The sequence below is a fragment of the Anolis carolinensis genome, chromosome 1 (genome assembly GCF_035594765.1).
Source record: "Anolis carolinensis isolate JA03-04 chromosome 1, rAnoCar3.1.pri, whole genome shotgun sequence".
NCBI lineage: Eukaryota > Metazoa > Chordata > Lepidosauria > Squamata > Dactyloidae > Anolis > Anolis carolinensis.
In genome coordinates this window covers 84432076-84455854 of record NC_085841.1, presented here as the reverse complement: position 1 = coordinate 84455854, position 23779 = coordinate 84432076, and the positions used below count along the sequence as shown (strand labels likewise).

Here is a 23779-nt window from a genome sequence, read left to right as displayed (position 1 = left end):
CAAGCAGATGCTTCAAACCTCAGCATAATATGCCCCTTCCCTCCCAGCCATTAAAATGACAAACTATCATTATACAAAATGATCTAGCTTTGGAGCAAGCACTAAGTATTTCATGTCCCAAATTCACAGCACGTAAACCCTGGCTTCTTTTACCTTTTGATTTTTTGGCTTGAGTTTTTTCATCTCATAATTTATAGATGGCTGTCGGTAGTCATATAAGACATGGTCCTTGTACTAAAGATAAAGTCCAATAGTTTTATTTTATATCCTATAATGATCATCTGGCCACAGTGCCTTTTGTCGTAAGCAGCCAAAATGTTGACAGGAGAAAGGTACCATCACACTTTGGGGAAATGCTGAAGTTTGCAGAACTGTAGGGGAAAAGGAAATTGAAGATGAAGACGGAAGCTCTTCAACACATTAATAACCAAGTGTGCATAAAATGCTAAAAGAGGAATAAAGTAGTGTCTCGCTTATCCAAGCTCTGCTTATCCAAGGTTCTGTATTATCCAACGCAGTTTGCCTTTTAGTAGTCAATGTTTTTGTAAATTTTTCAGTAAATTGCAAATTTTTGGTGCTAAATTCATAAATACAGTAATTATTACATAACGTTATCATGTACTGAACTGCTTTTTCTATCCATTTGTTGTAAAGCACAATGTTTTGGTGCTTAATTTGTAAAATTATAACATAATTTGATGTTTAATAGGCTTTTCCTTAATCACTCATTATCCAACATTTTCGCTTATCCAATGTTCTGCTGGCCCATTTATGCTGGATAAGTGAGACTCTACTGTACTAAATGGGGAAAGAAACAGAAAATCAGATAGTAGAGAAATAGAAATGAGAGGCTGAAAAAAATGGGCAGAGAAAGCGATTCAGGGATATAAGAAATGGAATCCTATTAGTACCTGGATATCTTATTTTCTGGCTCATACTCTAAAGATAGTTTTAAACCTGCCTATGAAATCAAAGAAAGCATTCAGGATTTTAATGTAAGTGGACATAATTCACACATATGCACCCAAAAATCAAAGCTGTAAAGTTAATTCCCAAAACTGCCCAATAAGGGATTGCAAATGCCTCATGGACATGGTATGTGGAGTGACATTTGTTGTGGGGAAGTTGGGATAGAGTGACTGGAATCCTGAAAAGAAATACTTAATTCCACAAGTTTTTAATTCAAGGACTCTCTTGTTAATTTGTTGTTTTAATCAGAGTTTAGAGATATTTGTCCCTTTTGTCTCCAGAAAATAAAAAGGCATCAGCCATGGTTTAGAGGCCTTTGTAGCAAATCTGTAGCAGAAGATAACAGAAAATAGTCTTTCAGTTTATCTAAAACATTGTAATAATGATTCCAGACTGCCTCAGCGTTGTAACAGCCTTTTAGTAAAAGCTATCAGGCAATGCTTTTGAATAATGTCTTTAATGTTTAATCATTTTCTGATTATTGTTCGCATTGATGTTTATAATATATCCGTAATAACTGCAGAAGACTTAAGATGTTTTTCTTTGAGGGTAAATTCTCATCCTACTAACATCAGCAGTGTATACAATCATAATAAAAATACCATATCTTTATTATCAGAGGAATGGTTAGCTAGCCAGCCTTGGTTCTTTGAGCAGTATGTAGATATAAACTGTTATTTTAAAAAATGAGGCCACAAATGTCATTTTATTTCTAGAGTTTCTTTTATTACCTCATTCTCTTTGTGTTTGACACATTTTTTTTGCTAAAGACAGAAGCATCCAAATTAAAGTCAGACATATGCCTGGTTGCATTTGAGAAGTAAAATTGTCTCCAGGAAAACTTTTGTCTTTTCTTTGGTCAGGAGTAGTTTGTGTGTGTGTGGGCAACTGATTGGGAAATGTTCTGCAAACTGGTACTTTCTCTAGGCTTATTTGCAAGGTTAATTTCAAAAGGCAATAGTCAGCTCATATAGAACCAGTGAGATAGAATAGTTAAAATGTTTGATTGGAACATCAGAGAACATTCTCCTCTTGGTCCTGAATCTCAGTGGGTGACCTTGGATCTATTACATTTTCTTTGACTTTCTCCACAATACTACTATCAGGTTGGGGAACTGGGTCTATCGTTTTGAATTCACCAAAGAAAAGGTGTGATATAAGAAGAATAGGAAAGCCTAAATCCAGTTGCTAATCACAATTAGAGTAAACATTCTGAGCCACCTGCTCAATGGTAAATCAGCCCTTGTGTAAATCTTAGTGATTCATTGTGTCTAGATGGGTTTAGAAATTGGATTCAGACCTATGATTTTAATAAATAATAATGATAAACTTGGGAATTTAATAATAAGTAGCCCCACTGAATAGATGATGTGGATGAAACATGCCTGGAAAGAGTGTCTTTTGCACACTGTTTTACAATTACCACATGGGTAGGCAACTGCTGGAGGCTGGAGACCCCCATTACCTGCACATGTTAACTGTAGAGCTGCACCTACCCCACTTCACCCTGCCCTTTAAAACAAGAATGGCAACAATTTTATCTGCACCCAAAATATTCAATAGAACCCTATGCTTCCATTAGAAGCAATACTGGCTTTCTAGCATTATTCCAAGGCTATAGTGGCCTTTTTTCCTGATCAGGAGAAAACTGATATACAGTATTGCAGGGCAGGACATTGGGGGGGGGGGGGTGGGTGGGAAGACCCATACAAATGTTTAAAAGTTCCTCCAAATGCAGTGGGTTGAGTAGGAAGAAATGAGAACAAAGTATGTGAACCTGGTAATAGATGAGTAGAGAACAGGGATAAGAACTGTCTGTGTTTAGAAAAACACAGATTCTGGAGAGTAAAGACATCTTGGAAGACTCTTGAATACACTGTGAAGAGCAGGCCTCAGCTTTTTGTGTTAGATGGGAAAGTATATTGTTGTGTGCCCTCAAGCAATTTTTGATTTATGGTGACTCTAAAGCAAATCTATCATGAGGTTTTCTTGGCAAGGTATATTTGGGGGAGGGGTTGCCCTTGCCTTCCTCTGAGGTTGAGAGAGTATGATGTGCCCAGTCACCAAGTGGATCTCCATGGCCGAGTAGGAATTTGACCTTTATCTCTCCAAACCGCTACACCAAGCTATCTGGTATATATCCTGGAAGAGACTCATTATGTAAATATTTTATAAAGTTTACTAAGTAGTGTCTTATCAAACTTATAAACGTAACATTCATTCAACATTTATAGGTTTACAGTGTTGATTGGAGCCAGACTCGAGGAGAACAGCTAATTGTGTCCGGATCATGGGATCAAACAGTGAAGTTGGTATGTTTATATTTACCATAATTTTATTTGTAAATGTAAGTTTCAGAAATAAGATCTTTTAAGATTGACCCATTCTTTATAAAATGATTAGATAGAATTAGAATAAATATTTTCTGTTTATTCTCTTTTGTCAAAATTATAAGTAGTTAACCTGGCTTATTAGAAGTCAGAATCACTTCTTTGAAGAAGTCAATTCATTCGCCATCTGGGACGATTCAAATAATGTAATTATATAGCTGTAGAGAAACTGATCAAAATATATGTGTGGTTTCTGGTTGAAATTTCTGCTGACACAAGTAAATTTGACCATGCTGCTGAACAAAGCATAGCTACTGGGAAATAAGTTCAGAAGAAAGGTTTGTAAATAAATGTTCCCATATTTACAGTTCTAGAACTATCTAAATGGGGGTTGGTAAAGAAAGCAATGATGATGAAATATTTTCTATAGAAGGTATATTAGCATGGTCTGAACCTACAGCAAGATGAGTGAGAATTGGTGAGAGAAGGTTTTATTCCATGAGCTGTATATGTATTTTATGCTTTATGAACGTTTCCTCATATAAAAATAACACATCATTCCAGGAAAAAAGAATCCATCCTTATTTGACCTTGCTGTACTAGTTTTTAATCTAGGGCAGCTGTATGTTTCAGGGAGCATTCAGAAATGGATCCTGAGTTCCCCAGAGCACATCATATGAGGCAGGTCTACTCCCGGCAGGGCTCTGTGGGGCTCCGTGCCAGCAGCATTACAGCAGCGGAGCCCAAAGGGGTCTGGTGTATACCCGACTCCTCATAGAACAAAGCTAGAGGAGCCAAAGAGGAAGCAGGAACAGACAGGGAAGTGTCATGGGAAGGGAGACTACAGACCCCGACAGTAGGGAACAGAGCATGACAGTTCTCGCCGCTGCCCCACTATTTCCCCCACTATTTCCCACTTCACTCCTGGTCGTCCCATAAGGTCTTCAGTCTCTCATCTCATTCCCACTTCACTCTGCCTCACATAAAGTCCAGGGTTTTGAAAACATAAGATAGCAACTGGTCTTTAGAAAGAAAGCACTTGGCTTTTCTTCACTTTTTGTTGGGTTAAATAACAGGGCAAACACTCTTCCACAGCATAACTGATCAAAAAATTCTGAAAGGCCATCATTACGATTCATTATCTAGAATTATGCATTTAGTAGAGGAGCCCCATTTACATGATGAGGTTCTGTTTTTCATGTCATCAGCCAAAAAAGAATGACAATCAGTTGCACCTGATTTTTCCTACAAGTCAGGACTTGGGTGGGGACTGTGTTCCCCTCTTAGCTGGTTCTGTTTTCAGCAGTTTGGACTAAACACATATAGATCTACAGCCTGACCTTTTTATTTGGCTTCCTGATCATGAGTGTTGCCACACTAGGTGCAGCCAGCTAAGTGTATAGGAAGCTGACTTTCCATTCATTTGTGCGTTTTCCTCTTCCGGAGGGAATAGATTCAGTGAGCATGAAACAACTCTGATGAAAAAGCTAGAACTTTAAAATCAGCCATTCTAAGTGTTGGCAAGGTTTCTGGTTTTGTTTTGTTTTCTATTGCAACACAAATACACTAAATTGGTAACAAGTTTAGCATTGTACGTATATGAGGAGCTAGGAAAATTCATGCCCTCATTTTTATAGCATTCTTTACCAAGAAGGTTGGAAAAAATAACTAATTTTCAGATAATTCTGTTTTATTGGTTCACATTTTTAGCAAGTTTTATTTGCACCCTCCTACACCGCAAAGGTGTTCCAATGGAAGATGACACCTTTTGATTATGTTTTATTTTCAGGGAGAAACATGACAACAACTGTCTGTACTTAATTTTTTTGCAGTGCCATTTGACCCCTATTTTAAAAGGAAACATTATTTAGGTTGTGTTTGTTTTCAAACAGCCAATCTGTTTCATATAAAACTTGACACTTTGAAACTCAGAAGTTTCAAATAAAACTTGACACTTTAAGACTCGAAACTAAGTTTCAGTTATCCCAACAGAAATTATTCTCAAGTAAACACATCAATTACTCTAAGTTTTAAAAGGTCTAGGGATGTCAGATCTGCGTTTACAATAAATGTTGAACTTCAGTCAAGCTCAGATAGTGAAATACTTCTCTTTTAGTCAGCACCATAAGTGCTAAAATGTTTTGAGTATAATACTTAGCAGTACCCTATAATACTAAAAAAATACTTTACCCTGTCTAAACATACCTGGTTAGACTTGCTTTAATAGTTGTAGTGTATATTGTTCAGTGCACATATCTCCCAGAGCACATCTTTTTTAATGAGTAAATAAAATTCAGTCTATTGCCTTCAGCTGTTACAGTATACAAACAGCTGTCTGTTTACGTTTTATCTAGTGGGATCCTGCAGCAGCACAATCTCTGTGTACTTTTAAAGGTCATGAAGGTGTAATTTATAGCACAATATGGTCTCCACACATCCCGAGCTGCTTTGCATCTGCCTCAGGTAAATATTTCAGCATTGTGAAAAGGGGAAACCCTTCCATGGCATTTTATGGTTTTACAGTTATGTCCAGCAGGTGGCGGTATAAATGTATACAAAGGGAGGAAGAAATGATGAATGTATAGCTATAATTGAAGTGGAGGTTCAGTTATCTTTTAACTTCACTGACTTGGTCTCTCTCTATGGATCAGCAGTTGTCTCCCCTGAGTGAGCTGGTGGTAGTTTTTTCATATTGGCATTTCATCACTTGGCATTCACCCTCCCTCTTGCAAACCCATTTTCCTTTCTGGCCCCTGTTCCAGTGCAAGTTTTTAGCTATAAATTCTGGCTTTATATAGCTTCCTCATGCATCCTTGTGAGTCAAATGTGAATGACTCCCTGTACAGCATAAACTTTGAACAATATAATTTTGGATGTAGCAGCAAGTGATTCTCCTGCGCAGTAACCAACAATTATGCACAACTTGGAAAAGTTACTTTATTGAACTGCTTCGCCTGGAGTAACTATGGTCTCCAAAAGTCAATGTTCTGCAGTTTTATCTCGAATATTCTGCTGATTGCATGGTTTTGTTTTTAATGGCTGGCTTTCCTGGATAAAATGATTTTTTTAAATCTTTGGGAAGGGATTTGGGTCCACAGTGTCAAGTGGAAGTGGAGGAAACAGTAGCTATAGCAAACCTATTTGTCCTTAAGGTGGGCTGATTACCAGTCCCCCTTCCTTACTTTTTATTTATTTTAAAGCTTTTAGAAAGAATAATTTGTACTGGAAAAGAACACCAACTGTTACACCCAGCCCATCAATGCTGCCATGACACATAGGGTTACTGAAAAACTGGGTTTTACAAAGTAGAGTGGGGATAATTGGGAAAGCAGTTCAAAATATCATCATAGATGGCTGTGCAAACTAAACCTTATCAGAATTGGCCTCCTACAATATCTGAAGTTTCTCACCCCTGATCTAGATCTTTGAATGTTCAAAGACCTCATTTGCCTTCTCTTCTCACACTCAGCAATATCTCTAAAAGGCAATATAGTATTATTAGCTTGAACGCCCCTTGTAAGCCAGAATTATTAAACTTGAAGGTATCATCTTTGAACTTATTCAACCATTCGACAAGGTAATAATCTGGAAAAAATGGTAGACAGCAGAGAAAAGAGGACGACTACATTTTAGATAGACTGACTTGATAAAAGAAGCCATGGCCTTGAGTTTGCAATACAAAGCAGAGCTGTTCATGACTGAGCCTTCTGAGGTTGCCATTCATAAGGTTGCCATAAATTGGAACAGAATTGTATTCTAGTTACTTCCTAGCAGGCAGTGGAGAAGAAAAGTCCCATTACCCCAAGGCTGAACTGAGTTTGAATTGCTTCTTGCAATTCAGGATATCTGATATTTTAGCTTTAAAGCAGATCAATGACAGAATTGTATTTACAAGAAGATACCGATATGTATGTATATGTTTTACTTTATTTTTAAAGTTCAGTATGTTATGCCACTTCTTTACTGGCTGAAGCAGAACAAAGAATCTGTCTGTTTGATTAGTAGCAGCATTTCTCTTCTTTGGACCAAACAGATAGGTCAGCTGGGTTTTTCATTTCAAGGAAAATGCCATTTGCCACTTTGGAAGAATAAATCTTCCTTTCTCCTCCTGAACATACTTATTGGGAAGGAAGTGTCACTGACAATTTTCAGTGAAAAGGCTACTAATCATGCTTTGGGCCAGAGCTCTATGCAGCTACTTAATTTTTTGCATGTAAATTGTTTTTGAAGTGCTGTATTATTGCAGTTCACTACATTCTGTAGTATCCATCCCCATATAGTGCAGTCAGGAGTCTTCAGAGACAAGGTCCTTGCAAATGTAAAATAGATGCTAAACAAGAGCCTATTCTTTATCCCAGCATTATGTAGTTAGACTTCATCTACCATTTTTCCTGGCTTGCATAATAGGAGCTGATGTTTTATGCTGGTTTGTATATTTATACTATTTTACCTGTTTTACATTGGTTTAATTATGCTGTTTTTTATTGTATGTTGGAACTGGGCTTGTCCCAATGTGAGCCACCCCGAATCCCCTCTGGGGAGATGGGAGCAGGATATAAAAATAAAGTTGTTGTTGTTGTTGTTGTTGTTGTTGTTGTTGTTGTTGTTGTTAGCTGTAGTCCAACACAGCAGTTCTGGCATCACTTCAGTGAAGCCTAGGCTAGATAGTAGTGCTGGATTTAAAAAATTAGACTGGGGTAAATATTACACTATGACCAGTGAATGGTGTGTGGCATTACCTCCCTTCTATGTCTGCAGGTCCCCTCTATCTGTTTGTCCCTCTTTGCCTCAATTATTGGATCACTGAAAGTTGATAGAGTGATGTATTGCTTCCTTTAATTACCTCTCCAAACACCAGCCTGCCCCCATTCTGGAAACTAAAACCAGAGATGACTTCTGGAAATGAAGTAGCTTTCAATTAATTTGTGGGGAACCACAACTTGCTGGAAGGGCACACAGTGGTCAAGCTGTTGCCCATTCCCTTTAGATAGGTCCAAATCTTGATTGAATTAAACTTTTCATTCTTTTCAATGGTCCTGTGATAGAATACTTAAAAGGGATTTTCTTTTTGATTAATGAAATGCATTAAGAAAGAACAAGATTCAGCACATAAAGGCAGAACGTTGGCATATCATGCATAGTGCTTTTAAAGGGTTTTGTCCTCTTCTGACCTTGGTAGTCCAGGCCAGCATTTGCTGCAGTTACTCTAGAAGGGAGTGCTTTTAAGTTTTGCTAAGATGCAAGGGCTCTTTGTTTTTGCTATACTATTACAGTGTGGGTTAGGATGGCAACCAAACTATGATCACTATGAACCTTCATTAGAAAAATGCTATCTTCTACCCTGACACATTAGCCTGCAATGGGGGGAAATTCCCAGAGAGATTCATGATTCTGCAGTAGGAAAAGAAATTCAACCAATAAATAATCATTTAACCTTCTGTTGTGGCCCATCGGTATGATTAATTTCCTAAATGTATAAAACAGACCAGAAAGATGTTTGGAATAACTTCTTCAGAACACTGTGCTATTGACTAGTGATTACTGAAAAACCACAAAACATAATTTATGTGTGTTATCTTCTCTTTTAAGAACATAATTCCTAGTCAGAATATCAGGATGTCAAACTCGAACCATAAATGGTTATTGATATTGACAGTGGTTGGTAACTAACCAAAGTATTGCTTAGGGCATATCATGTATTAGTTTATTCCATTAAAGAAATATATTGGAGTACTTTTTCTGTATCTCAAACAGTTTCTTAAATTCTTGTCAGTTTCCAGAGGATTGTACTATATGGCATGGGACATTGCTGATTGCAGCCCATAAACACAGTCTAGGATCATAGCCCAGTGGTTTAAAACAGTATTAACTTCCTTTAAAAATATTGCAATACATATATAAATTATGCAATTTTGGTATATGTATGTATATTCCTAAAAGTATATAAATTGTCCCACTTTGCTAGTCATTGTTAAGGCATAAAGAATTTTTTTGTATTTGAGTTTCTCTGTAACAAATATGTTCTCAGAGCTGTTCACATTTGTCATAAAATCTAAATTGTCAAATTAAATGTTTAAATAAAAAAGTAAAAACCAGTACAGGCAATGTTTGTATCAATGAATAAAATACACTGGGCTGAATCTGGCTGTTAATCACAATGGTAAACCAATTGAATTGATCAAAACTTAGTTAACCTTTAGGTTGAGTCCCACTAATTCAACAAGTTGACTTTAAAGCTAGAGCAAATAGGTTGGGATAAAACAGCCTAGTTAACAGTTTAAACATTTTAACAAATAATCTAATAATATCTATTGAATGAACACAGCAACACCTTAGAAGCCTTAGAAATTACATGTTTTTTGTCTCCTGGAAAAGCTGTAATTTATAAATTTTAAGTGGATCTTGTGGGGAGTATTCATTAATGGTGGCCTTAAGGGCAACTCTTCTGTAGCCACCCATACCATTTCTAACTGAAGGGTCACTTGGAAAAAAAAACCTTGTTAATAATCTCCTATTATGTCCCAAGTTGTACATGACTTGACAGTTCAAAATCAACACCTTGGATTGGGTCCAGAAACAAACCAGAAGCCAATGAAGACTCCTTCAAGGATCTTTACTGTTATGTCCAAAATGCCTGATCCCAACCAGTGCTCTTGTTGCCATAGTCTATATCAGAGGTTCTCAAAGTGTGCTTCACAGAGCCCTTGGGGCTCCGTGAAGCATACTGAGGGGCTTTTCAGTTCCCTCCTCTCCCTCCAAGCTTTCTCCCGTTTCCTGCTCCTTCCCCTCCCGCTTTTGCCTCCAAAGCCTCTTTTCCTCTCCTCCCTTACTGACCAGACCCTTCCCCCTTACTTTCCTTGCTTCCAGAATCATATTTCCCTCCCATCACACAGCGAGTATTTTGATTGTGCTTTTCCTGCATGATAGAAGGGAGTTGAACTTGATGGCCCCTGGAGTTTCTATTATTATTATTATTATTATTATTATTATTATTATTATTATTATTATTATTATTTATTGGATGGTCTGGATGGCCATCTTTTCCTTCATGGCACAGGGGGCTTGGACTGGAATGCCCCTGGGGTTGCTGCTATTATTATTATTATTATTATTATTATTATTATTATTATTATTATTATTATATAGCAAACAAGATAGATATGCTGGATTTCGTATCACAAAATCACAAGTCGAACACTTCCCAAGTGTCTAGGACTGTGTGATGTATTTTCGGATGATGCACGCAGATCTCAGTAGGGTGGCCTTTTGCAGTTGGCAGATTGTAATTTTGTCAATGTCTATTGTTTCCAAATGCCGGCTGAGATTTTTTGGCACGGCATCCAATGTGCCAATCACCACCAGGACCACCTGCACTGGTTTCTGCCAGCGTCTTTGAAGTTCAATCTTGAGGTCCTGATAGCGGCTGAGTTTTTCTTGTTGTTTTTCATCAATGTGACTGTCACCTGGGATGGCAACATCAATGATCCAAACCTTTTTCTTTTCCACAACTGTGATGTCTGGTGTGTTGTGTTCCAGAACTTTGTCAGTCTGGATTCGGAAGTCCCACAGTATCTTTACACAGTATTATTATCATTATTATTATTATTATTATTATTATTATTATTATTATTATTATTATTATTATTGAGGTAGGATGGCCATCTGTTAGAGATGCTTTGATTGTGCTTTTCCTGCATGGCAAAGGAGGTTGGACTGGATGGCCCCTGAGATCTTCCACTGAAATACTGTTAAGTTTATGTTGATTAAAATTATTGTTCATTTTAAATATTGTATTATTCTGTTCTCTCTTTTTTTTGCACTGCAAACGAGAAATATGTGGTGTGCATAGGAATTTGTTCATTTTTCTTCAATTCATTCACACAAACACTCTCCATCCATCTTCCACTGACCCAGCCCATCTGTCAAATTTTAAAACACAATGTGTCAAACAGTTTGCCCTTGCTTAATATATTTACATTATATAAAATATAAAATATATAAACATTTCTTGGGACTCCACAATAAACTTTTGCTTCAAAAAGGGCTCCACAGCTGAAGAAGTTTAAGAACCCCTGGTCTATATTAACTGCAGTTTCAATTGGAATCTCACGTTCATCATATCTGAAATGAGCATCAGGTTTTTAAGTCATTCTTCAGTCCATATTACAGCCATTTTCTCTCTCTAGCATACTATCTGCTTTGCCTGGTTTAGATGGAAAGGAGAAATAGTCTGTCATCAACATATTGGTGACAGAATCCCCAGATCTCTAAATGAGCTTATTTGTGGACTTAATGTAAATTAAGCATGGGAAATAAAAATGGATTGGACAGAGTAAATGCCACAGGATGCCTCTGGGTTGTTATACCAAACATATTGATATAAAACAGTTAAGTATTTTATTTGTTGGCATATTTTGCCTGTTTTTAGTAAAAATCAAAGACATATATCTAGCCAGTAGTGATAACCATGGCTATTAAATAAGGCCCCATCTACACTGCCATATAAAATCCAGATTATCTGCTTTGAACTTTGTAGACTCATATAATGCAATTCAAAACAGATTATGTGGATTATCTGCTTTGGCAATCTGGATTATATGGCAGTATAGATTTATTATTACTTCACTTCTACCCCGCCCTTCTCACCCATCAGGGGACTTAGGGCGATCCAGCCTAACTGTGGTTATAATGTATCTTTCTATCCCTTGCTTTCCAAAGCCTTAACATATGTGCTTGTATGTGCATTGACGAGTACTTAAATAAAATGTAAACTGACAATTTTATGTAGTTTGCAGAACAGAACGTAGTTTGTGGAGCTCAAACATAAATGAAATCCAAGCTCTGTAATGGCTGTTTGATATTTAAAAATGTGCGGCAATAGCTTTGTTTTCTGTTTGTTGTGTAAGATGCTCAATCAAATTGTGATTAAATGTGTATGTGTATCTATGACCTCTAGATTTATGATCTTAACTCTAGTAAGAGAAATGATTAAAATGATTAAGCATTTAAGGATCTGCAATTGTGCAAATTATATACCATAAGCACTGATGTGAAGCAAAAATAGATTACAGTGCAGAAAACAAATGGCTTTTCCCAAATGGTGTTTCAATTAATGCGTATTCAGCATTAAATATATTTCCCATTTGGAAAGGTGGAAAGCACTTTGCAGAATGGTTAATTTGCCATTCAATCATTTATTCTCCAATGAATCCTTGCCTAGCTACTTCAGCCCTTGTTGAGAGTTGTTTAGAGAACAGGATAGCAACTCAAGAGGTGTTAAGTCTGTATAGTCGATTGTGTTCTGTCACAATATTGATATCCTTTTTTGAGCTGATAAAGTGGACTGAGAGATCAGGTGGAAGGGATTGCTCTGGCTCAGGGGCCTGATAAATGTCTAGCTGACAACAAAAGGCTAGCCATGTGGAAAACGTGATTAAAGAATCGATATAAATAACAAAACTGCCTGATGGCTAAAAGCGCTTAATGAGTCATTGTGCCATTTGTCCAGAAGGTTTCCTCTCTTTCTCATTTTCTCTGCCTGGGAAACAAATTGGAAACTGGTAAAGAAGGCTCAAAGTATGGAAAAGCCAAGCTCACTGCTAGCCAAGCTGGTTAAAAGGATCTGAGAGCTGTAGTTCCCCGGGAAGCTGTAAATGCGCCCAGTATTCATAGGAATTAAATTATGATCAGCATTGCTAAAGGATCTTTGACTCATAACTCTGCAAAGCTGAAATTCACACTTATGTCTTCCAGTTGCCTGTGACAGCATCCTATAGTTATTGCGTCTTACATTTACTAGAAATAAGCTATTTACAAATCATATCTTTACTGTAAGAAGCACTCTGACAACTATACAAGGGAGCCAACTTTCTTCTATGATGGCAAAGATCTGTGAAGCATAATATAACAGGCAGCTATTACCCTAACTGTCAAGGCTTTGTTTGTATTGCTGCAGTCACTTAGCTCTTTAATTGGGTTATTACAATTATTAGTAAACATACAAACTGGATTTGTTCCAAAATTTTCAAGCTTTAGCATTGTTGTGGAATTTAGTCAAGCTAATATTTTCCATAATTAATCTTGGTTTCTTTTTTAACACAGCAATTTTTGTACAGTTTTCCCACAACTGCAGTGGACCTTCCCCCCCCCCCCCCACTTTTGACTTTGTTCTTTGGGATATCAGCACAGCAAGAAAGGAGTTGTAGGCTATCTAGCTCTTGAATAAATTAAATTAATTTCCTACATTCAGCACTTAGCATTTTATGTTTAAGGGTTTGACAGCAATGTTAATGATCACAATGCATTGTGGAAAAATAATTTACACTTGAGGAACCTGGAGCCACAGATAATACAAGACACTGACTGTTTTGCAAGCATTCTGGGAACTGAATTTGTTAGAAAAATGTCAGCATAGTTTTCCTTTAACTTCTTGGGGAATGGTTCTCAGGTGTTATCTGTGTGTCAGTTTTAGGTTTAGCACTGAATACGCATTTTTATTTTTGGACAAAAATGCCAACCTTTGAAAAATGGAAAGTGTTGAGAATGTCAAGTTTGAGCATTAAAAATTAAATATCTGTAGACATTTTGTTATCTCTTTATATAAGTAGACCCCCAAAGCGCCAAGAATGAATGTATGTGTAAATATAGTTAATGTAAAATTTGCAGCAGTTAAGTTGGGGCATGCTGGCTGTTTTGCCAGCACATCATAAAATGTGGCATGATGCCATCATTGCAGGTTTAGTAATTCTGAGTTGCAGGTGGATGCATCATTGTATTCATTTAAGGACTGATTCTTCAGATTTCCATGTGACCCTTGGATATTAGAATTGACTTCAAGGCCACATAGATATTTTATGATTTTCTTAATAAAAAGAACTATAAGAGGATGACTGCTCTAGAAAACTTATCCCAAATTAATGACTCCAGTTTATCACATATGTGGCATTGCTGAAAAGGCTTCAGGACAAAATATGGTTAACAAGAACTGGAGTGACAGGAAGAGAGCCCACTACACATCTGTTGAACTTCCATTTATACATCACATAGCTCAACTGGGTTGGACTAGATGGCCCATGAGGTCTCTTCCAATTCTACTATTCTATGATTCTGGAATATAATGCTTTAAATGTTATATCTGGATAGGAACAGAAAAAAGGAACACAGTATTTTTTTTAAAAAAACTTTACTGTGTCATAACTATGAAACTATCTTTGTTTATCAGGCAGACACAGTGGGTAGATGGGGTGAAGACCTATTGATTGACTAAAACTCTGAGAAACAGACATTCTCTTGGGGACATTAAATTAGTTGTACAGTCTTTGGGTCTTAGCTAATCGATAGGGCTGCTGTCATAATTTCTCTGATTGGTTAAGCTTTGGTTATGCCTCGATCCAAGCCATGATACAAGGCATTGTTATATCCTTCCCACACTTACAAGCACTTTCTGGCAGCAGGGATAGACTGTAGCATCAAATTGAAAAACAAGTATTCTTGATTAGAAACCTCACAAGTAGAAATCCTGGAAGCAGCAGTGACTTTCTTCAGATTGGTATCAAGCACATAGACAGATCTAAGACACAGGATCCAAAGCATCCCAGAGCAAGGAGTTGCATCTATGCCTCTTCCATCAAGACTCTTTCTCTAAGGGATAAAGAATTGCTGGCCCAAGTTGCCTCCTGGCCCTAAATAATCAGATGTTGTTTCTGTATCAATCTTCTTTGCCATCATTAACTGCAGATTTTTTAGCTCAATCTATCAGGACAGATCTTGGTTTAGGGATGTTCTGAGCAAGATATATCTTAGAATACTCATTCTTCTTCCATAGAATATTAAATGAGAGAGAGCAGAGGGGGAGAGCAGTGAAAAGTGAAGATGTCCTGTCAGTTTTGCAGATCCAATGCCTTAAACCTACACCTGTTGATAAACTCTACAAGTTAGCTGGCATTGCCCCTCCTGACGTGCGACGGGAAGTTGCTGCTAATGGTGAGAGAAAAAAGGTTGAACATTGTGAAAGCCACCCACTGCATGACTATCACCCTCCTCCCACCAGACTCAAATCAAGGAAGGGCTTCATGAGAACCACCACTCCTCTTGATGTTCCTCCAGCAGCAGCAAGGGTGTCTCTCTGGGCAGCTAAACCTGGCAATTCTAATCGGATGGCCCCCCAAGAGGGTCTTCCTCCAGGGGCAAACCAAGAATGGGCAACTTGGAAGTTCCTGAACAGACTCAGAAGCGGAGTGGGCAGATCAAAAGACAACTTGGCAAGGTGGCACTACCTGGAGGAATCCTCCACCTTGTGTGACTGTGGAGCTGAACAAACAACTCAGCATATGTATGCTTGCCCACAATGCCCTGCCTCATGTACGGAGGAGGAGTTGTTTAAAGCTACAGACAATGCGGTTGCTGTTGCCCGCTTTTGGTCCAAAACTATTTAGTTGCTTGTGATTCCTTCCCCCCCCCCCCCCCCCATTATTTGAAATGTACAATGCTTTTGACACGAAATAAATATAAAAGTTTTGCAGATAGTGAACATTGCTATAAAACTGTTATCTGGTGGGTTGATATAAAATAATGCTTGCATGGTATTAAGGTTAATGCTGCTGGTAGACTTCAAAAGATCATCTTGCTAAGAAGAAACAAATAAGGGTATTTTTATATGTATCTCACTTGTTTTGATTTGTTTTATAAGCTCTCTATTTTCTAACTTTGTTTCTCACATTGTCACAGTCCAGATATGCTCAACAGTGATTGTTGCCTTCTTTCAGTTTCCATCTCTTGCCTGTCAGGCTTTTGCTGAGCTTCTCCTTATGCCTGAAACAGCCACCCACTTCCATCTGCCAGCCTCACTTCTCTGAACTTTTCTGAACCCTCATCTACAAAGTCTTTTCTATGCCTCACTTTTTCTAACTGTTTTGCTACCAGTTAAATTATTTTCTTAAAATTTCCCTTTTTCTTATTTATTCCTTTTAAAGTCATGGCAGGCATGTAGCCGGGGGGGGGGGGGGGGGCTTGAGGAGCTTCAGCCCCCCCCCCCCCGAAATTCTCAGGGTGATCCGCACGAGGGCCTTACTGGTATTATTTAAACTGTTACGTTTATTCATATCATGATCTGATCACCATGCTCAATATATGCCATATGCATGGGGGTATTGGGATAACGATACAAAAGGTTTGCTAGGGTAGATCCTCTCTCACTCAGACTCACCCCCCGCCCCCGAATCAAAATCCTGGCTAGGGGCCTGTGCCTGATGTATATGGTTTAGCTGTAACTAATATGAACATCAATCCAAAGGAATCTAGGAATAAATGGAATAAAACAAATTATTGTTTTTTTAAACATGATTGATACTAATCTGGGGAATACTGGGATGGCTTCACTGGTTTAAGGTGAATGTACAAAAATGCAAATCAGTTTGTGATAAATACTAGCAGGAACCCAAAGTCTGCCATGGGGCCTAAAATAATGTGGGGCCACTTTTACAAAGTGATGTGAAAACCAGATCATTAGCTAGTTGCGAAAAATGTTGACCATCTAAATAGATATTTGCTTTGTATTGTTTACCAAGATATAACAGTAAAGCTTAGGAGTTGGATGTTAGAATCATAGAGTTGGAAGAGACCACATGGGTTACCCAGTCCAACCCCCATCATGAAGGAAAAGCACAATCAAAGTATCTCTGACAGATGGCCATCAAGCCTTTGTTTAAAAGCCTACAAAGAAGGAGCCTCCATCACACTCCTAAGGCAGAGTTCCACTCTTGAATAGCTCTTATGGTCAGGGAGTTCTTCCTAATGTTCAGATGGGATCTCCTTTCCTGTAATTTGAACCCATTGCTTGGAGCTCTAGACTCCAGAGCAGTGGAAAGTAACCCTGTTCTCTCTTCTTTATTAGCTTTCCAATCTTTCATATGTGCTGTTGTGTGTGTATATAAAGTAGTGGAAATTCTTCTTCCAAGCTTCTTCAAAGTCTTCTAATTTTGGCAGACAAGAAAAGCATTGTGCTCATGAGTCTGCATGCATAATAGGCAGCATCTGATGATGAACAGAACTGAAATGGGTGATCCCACCTCTCAGTTAGTCTGTGTGACCCATAAATGGCCCTGGGGGATGCTGGGAAATATTTTGAGTTGGTTTTGGGATGAGAAGGAGGACTATGTTAGGAAAGCAGAAGAAGAAACCTCTGATGCAACCCTCAGTGCAATGTTGATCTATAGCTGAGATAGATTCAAAATCAGGTTGGTCATTGTTAAATGGTGATAGATTTTTTAAAACTCCACACATTTGTAAGGTTTTTTGAGTAGCCCGGTTTTATTTTAGGGCCAATCTATCCATGAGTTGTTGATTACTGATGTCTGTTTAAAATTGGCTTGTGTGTTCTTATCTTTATCTTACTGCTTTTGTGGTACAGTATATCTTAGTATTTATTGTAAATCATTTTGAGGTTAATGGTTGGTCCAGATGACATTAGACATGTTTTTTAGAAACTATATAGAAGAACCTCAGCATATTAGGCAGGTGATCAGTATTTACTAAATCTAATAGTCTTTACAATGTGCATACATACACACAGGTACATAGGTAAAACAAAAGCAGGAAGATAAAAAAGAAGAAAGGGAACTGAATCTTTGCATGTGGGTTTCTGTACTGAGAATCACAGTTAATAATTCTTATCTTCAGCTTTCCTATGATATTTTTTATTTTTATTATGCTTGTACATGAATTTCCCAGACATGAATCTGTTAACTTTTTCACTATATATAGGGAATGTACAAGAATATATAATATAAACAGAGTAGATTCTTGTAAAACTTGAGTTAATTAGTGCCTCTGTTTCAGGTGATCAAACTTTAAGAATTTGGGATGCAAAGTCACCAAGACTTCCAGTGATAATTCCTGCTCACCAGGCTGAGATTTTGACTTGTGATTGGTGCAAGTATGATCAGGTACAGTGGGCTGAAACAGTATATTTTTCAACACTGGAAAAATTACCCAAAAAAGGAATGGTATTTTATGACTAAATAAAATATTTGCAGATAGTAATCCAGGACTTGATCAGCCAAAATTAAGTTTTTTTTAGACATATTTCAGGAGGCGGAGAGGGGTCTATATGTCAGTTTAACATACTTTGCCTTTGTTGGATTATTTCCATTAAAATTTCTTAAGACATTTAAACATTTTCATGTTCTTTACAAAATTATTTAGCTTATTTTCCATTTTTTCACTTATTACATACTTAAGAGATTATGTACCATTGTCTAACGTTATGGTCCTTTCAATGGATAAGGAGAATTGTGTTTATTTGGATTTTCAAATTGATATATTTGTTGACTTTTTTATCAGAATGGTAGTGTCAATGCATGAAATTAACATTTTTATTACTTTTAGTTATAGTCTAATGTTATTTCTCAGGAAGACTGTCATTTATGTTTCTGTGAGATTATCCTGCCCTTCATTCTACTTATTCAGCAGTATTATTATTTAGAGATTATTCTTTTCTTTAAATAGCCAAATATAAAATGTCAGCATTGGACTTCCCGGAGATAAACTCCAGCTGGGAAATATCTTCCCTAGATTAAGGGAAACATCTAAGGAGCGAGCAAAATTAGGTAAAGTGGGATTATATAACCTTGACACTGGATCAAAAGTTCAACAAGCAGATGAGTGTGGGCCAGGTTGATGCTGAAGATCTGATGGATTGGGAAAAATATTGACAAATTACTAGTAAAAGAAGGAAGATCAAAAAGAGAGGAGACTTTGAAAAAACATTGTTAAAGTGTGAACCGTACCCACCTCAATCTATATTTTGTTAATATTTGGAGAAAAAACTGCATGATAAGATTATAATAATTTAGGTTAAAGAGGGTTTAAAGGCTTTAACTGAAAGGTTTTGGTGTAGGATGGTTTCTTTTTTTTTGACCTGAGCTTTGAGGATGATTATTAAATATAATTTATTGCTAGAATTAGAAGGAGAAATTAACTTTGGAATTGATGAAGTATATAAATTTTTATGTTGATGATATATAATGGAGAAGACTGGAATGATTTAATAGATAAAAAAATATACGTGTCATAGAAAAAATATTAAGGCGATAGAATTAAAATAATAGATAATGGGTGTGTTGAATTGTGAATTCTAATGCTTAAACATTAAAATTTAGGTAGATATGAATGTATTAGTGTAGAAGACAAGTTCTACTCTATAAAGTAAAGGTTAAGGTTTTCCCCTGACGTTAAGTCCAGTCGTGACCGACTCTGGGGGTTGGTGCTCATCTCCATTTCTAAGCTGAAGAGCTGGCGTTGTCCGTAGACACCTCTAAGGTCATGTGGCCGGCATGACTGCATGGAGCACCGTTACCTTCCCGCCAGAGCGGTACCTATTGATCTACTCACATTGGCATGTTTTCGAACTGCTAGGTTGGCAGGAGCTGGGACTAACAGCGGGAGCTCATTCTGCTCCCGGGATTTGAACCTGGGGCCTTTCAGTCTGCAAGTTCAGCAGCTCAGCGCTTTAACACACTGTGCCACCAACAGAGGCCGGTTCTACTCTATAATTAATGATAAAAATAATTTATCATTAATTAATGTTATTTGATATTGGAGTTAAACATTTATTAATTGTGCAAAACAAGTAGTTAATATGGTACGTTACAGTTTATAAGTGAATTAAAATGTATAGGCTATAGAAAGAAGTATATTTTTACAAGTTAGTTATATTAGTGTATAAACAGTTTTGATGAATGTTTAAAAATGATGGAGCGGGCTTAATTAAGATTTTGTTATAGCAGCTGTGGAAACTATTGGAATATGCTTTTCCTTTGGTTTTTTTGTTTTCTCTCTCTCTTTCTCTCCCTCTCAATCTTTCACCCTTTTTATGTAGATTGTTTTCTTTGTATATTCTTATCCTGTATTAAATAACCTTAATAAAATATTCATCCCATATCATTATTAAAGTGATTAATAAATATTTATCATGATTAACCATTCTCCTGGGGTCCAGACTGCATGTTTCTGTTAGTCCCAGGTCTGCAGGAATGTGCTGTTTAAACTTTAAACTGTGGTAAATCTCACATGTGGTTTAAGCAGTTTCAGATCCCATGGGTTGAAATTGCCTTCTTTCCTGCAATTTATAGTGCAGACTCAGCCACAGTTTATTGGATTCACATGAGATACGATCCTGATGAAAAATGAAAGCAAAAGGTGGTAAAATGTTAACTTTTTACCACCTCTGAAAAATATAAGAAGTCAAATTCCCGTATTGATGAACTATACTTTAGCATTACGTAAAAATCAGCTAGAAGGTTTACATGTGCAAAATTCCTATTAGGGCAGATTGGGGGAAGGGAATGGAAACAAAATATAGATATTACTTTGATCTAATCAGTTTAAACTTTAGTTCTGTTTGTCTAGCATTTAAAACTTTGTTGTTTGTTTTATTCTGTTCTGTAACTCCAGGGTGGTAGCAACATTTCTCTTATCTACTATACTTTAAATATTTTGTACCTTTTATTTCATTATCAGAACTTGCTTGTAACGGGTGCTGTTGACTGCAGTTTGAAAGGCTGGGATTTGAGAAACATTCGACAGCCTGTTTTCAACCTCTCTGGACATACTTATGCTATAAGGAGAGTAAAAGTAAGTGTAATTTTTTTCTTCATGTTAGATTTGTAAATTTGTGTAGTTGCTATTGTATGCCTTCAAGCCATTTTTGACTTACAGAGAGTTTCCTTGCCAAGCTTTGTTCAGAAATGGTTTGCTATTGCCCTCCTCTGATGTTGGGAGAATAGGATTTGCTCAAGGTAACCCAATGGGTTTCATGGCTGAGCAGGGATTCAAACTCTGGTCTCAACAGTCATGGTACATTGCTCATACCAATACATCATGCTGGTGTCTGCCATAATTTTTAAAGAGCTTAATATGGACAACCTACTTAGAGGAGTAATTGAAATTTTATGAAACTGAAATAGTGAAACCAAAGATTCTCTTTATTCTCTGTGACTAAGATTGCCCAGTATCCTGACAATCTGAAAGTACCTTGAATCCATAGAACCACATGACTAGTCCTGCATCCTCTAGAGAGAATGCAAAACAGCTCCTTCCCCCAATTCAACTTAATTTTTTGAAAAGAGACTACCTTTTCTTGTCCACAAAGAGGCATAGCATGAGGAATTTGTTTAAGCGTTTAATTTATTTAATTTAAATATTTTATACGTCTCATCCAGATAGAATATTGGCCAGATAGAATATTGGCCAGCTGTGCAATGTGCCTATTTTTTTTTCTTTAAAAAAAAACACTTGATGGCTTGCTTTCATTCTTTCACCAAATCCAGTGACAAGAATAGACGTATTTAGTCAGTGGAATATAATTAAATATTGGCTTGCCATTCAGCAGTTGATTCATAGATTAGACTTTAGTTCGGACTTAAAATTGGATTTTCCCTTTTAGTCATTTTCTTAATTCTTACAGATGATACGCTGAAATGGCCACCATGATAAAAAATCAGGACAGTTCATTTATATATTGTAGTCCATTTGTTTTAAAGGGGATATTCAGGACTGCGATTTCTTTTGTAGGAGAGAGTTATTTTTCATTACTGAACTGCTTGGAAGTGAATTACAGTGTAATTTTGTGGGTGGCAAAAATGAAGTTGGGAAAGTTTGGCACAGGGTACCTATCTTTGCTGCAGCCTTTGTTCATCATTACACTGAATGCCAAGGACTACGGCAATGTATCCACTCTCTGTTATGGGCGACATTTTAAGAAATTGTGCCGTTGCCAGTTTTTAGGCTTGAAGCTGGCTACCTCAATAATCGTAATTAAAAAGAGACTCTTAGGAAAAAGGATGGCCTTGTTGGTAACAGTGTAGCATCTCTGTCTCTTTTTTAAAACATTTTGTCAAATGCTACAGATTCAGGGGAAGTGTTCCTGCTGATGAATTGAGTCAGATCTTTAATACTTCATCAGGGGTTTTTTTAAAGTACAAATTTCTTTATAGATTGAAATTCATGTTCTGTCTGTAAGCCAAAAAAAATGTAATAACTATGTCATGTAATGAACTGAGTTGAAAAGTTACAGCAGAACGGCTGGATGCTGCTATTAATGAAAAGAAAATGGAATCATTATATACTATAGTATTTCCTCCTGGATGCTTTCTATTGCTACTTAACAAAATTTGATTCTTAATTTTGTTTGTATTTCTTCTATTTCTTTGCAGTTTTCACCGTTTCATGCCACTATATTGGCTTCCTGTTCCTACGATTTTACTGTGAGGTAGAGTAATTATTTTTACTGCATACATACCACTTTGTCTTTCATTTTATGAAGCATATGCCAATTTTTGCTTTTGGTCTGTGGAAACAGTATTTCCAAGGGCTGGTTTTTTTTTTTTTTTGTGGAAGGTGATTTGAACCTGTTGCAAGGCTTTGAGAGAGATCTAGGTTTTGTCCTGGAGAAACAGTATTATGTATGTGAGAAGATCTTCTACTTGTCTTGTAGAAACGAGAAATTGTATTTGTAATCTGGCTACCCTAGGGCCCTTCCACACAACCATATAACCCAGAATGTTAAGGCAGATAATCCACAATATCAGCTTTGAACTGGGTTATCTGAGTCCACATTGCCATATAATCCAGTTCAATGTGGATTTTGTACATCTGTTTGGAAGTGGCCTTAGTGGCACAATGGTGTAGCTAATGCAGTTAACTTAGATTCCTAACTCCCTTTGATCAGCATGATACCTTTTGGCTTGACAGATTGTTTTCTAGATCTTGGTATCTTTATGCCTTTGTATTTGAAAGTTTGCAAAGAGCATATGCCATGTGCAAATAATGGAGCAGTAAAGGGTATATACAAATGCAAATATTGGGAATCAATAGGCTTATGTACAGAAGAGTACGCAGATTATGAGATGAACCTACTGTTACAGATATTATTTATAAAGGGTGCTTCTGAGGGAAGGCTTTTGTGACAGCCATGTTGAATCAGTGCACCTGGCACTTATACTTCACCCAGGAACTATGCCAGTGACCCTGCTGTTGCTTCCAGCTCAATATGGTTAACTTAAATTGATACGAAACCCAGCCGCAGTAGTTCTAAACCAATGAAATTGTTGGCATCTTTTCTTCACAGAACATTTACTCACTTATTTTGTATCCCTCCTTCTTAGACTTATGGTGGCTTACCAAATTAAAAGAAATGTTATATACATAAAATCATACAAAAGATAATTGCTAAGTTGTAATTAAACTGGATATGATATTTATTTTAAAATTCAGTATATTCATTAAAACATTTTTAAAGATTTAAAGTTAATGAATTGTGTTACCCAGAAGTTGCCAGAAACAGATAGTCACCTTTTAAATACGTCACAGTCACTCCCTACCCCATTATTAAGATGGAAAAAAATGTTTAAAATTATTAAAAGCATTTTCTTTGACCCTAGAACCATCACACACACTCTATAGCTGTGAGAGTTAGGGGCCCA

At 36.9% G+C, this 23779-nt stretch overlaps 1 protein-coding gene across 1 annotated transcript in view; it reads left to right on the top strand.

Annotated features, from left to right (window-relative positions):
- Positions 1–23779, top strand: part of pex7 (peroxisomal biogenesis factor 7) — a 78567-nt gene that overhangs the window by 14790 nt on the left and 39998 nt on the right. The window contains exons 4-8 of the mRNA XM_003223304.4: positions 3204–3281; positions 5654–5762; positions 18135–18241; positions 20817–20930; positions 22511–22566. Of these exons, the coding sequence (XP_003223352.1) occupies positions 3204–3281; positions 5654–5762; positions 18135–18241; positions 20817–20930; positions 22511–22566 (464 nt within the window). The remainder of the gene's footprint in view (positions 1–3203; positions 3282–5653; positions 5763–18134; positions 18242–20816; positions 20931–22510; positions 22567–23779) is intronic.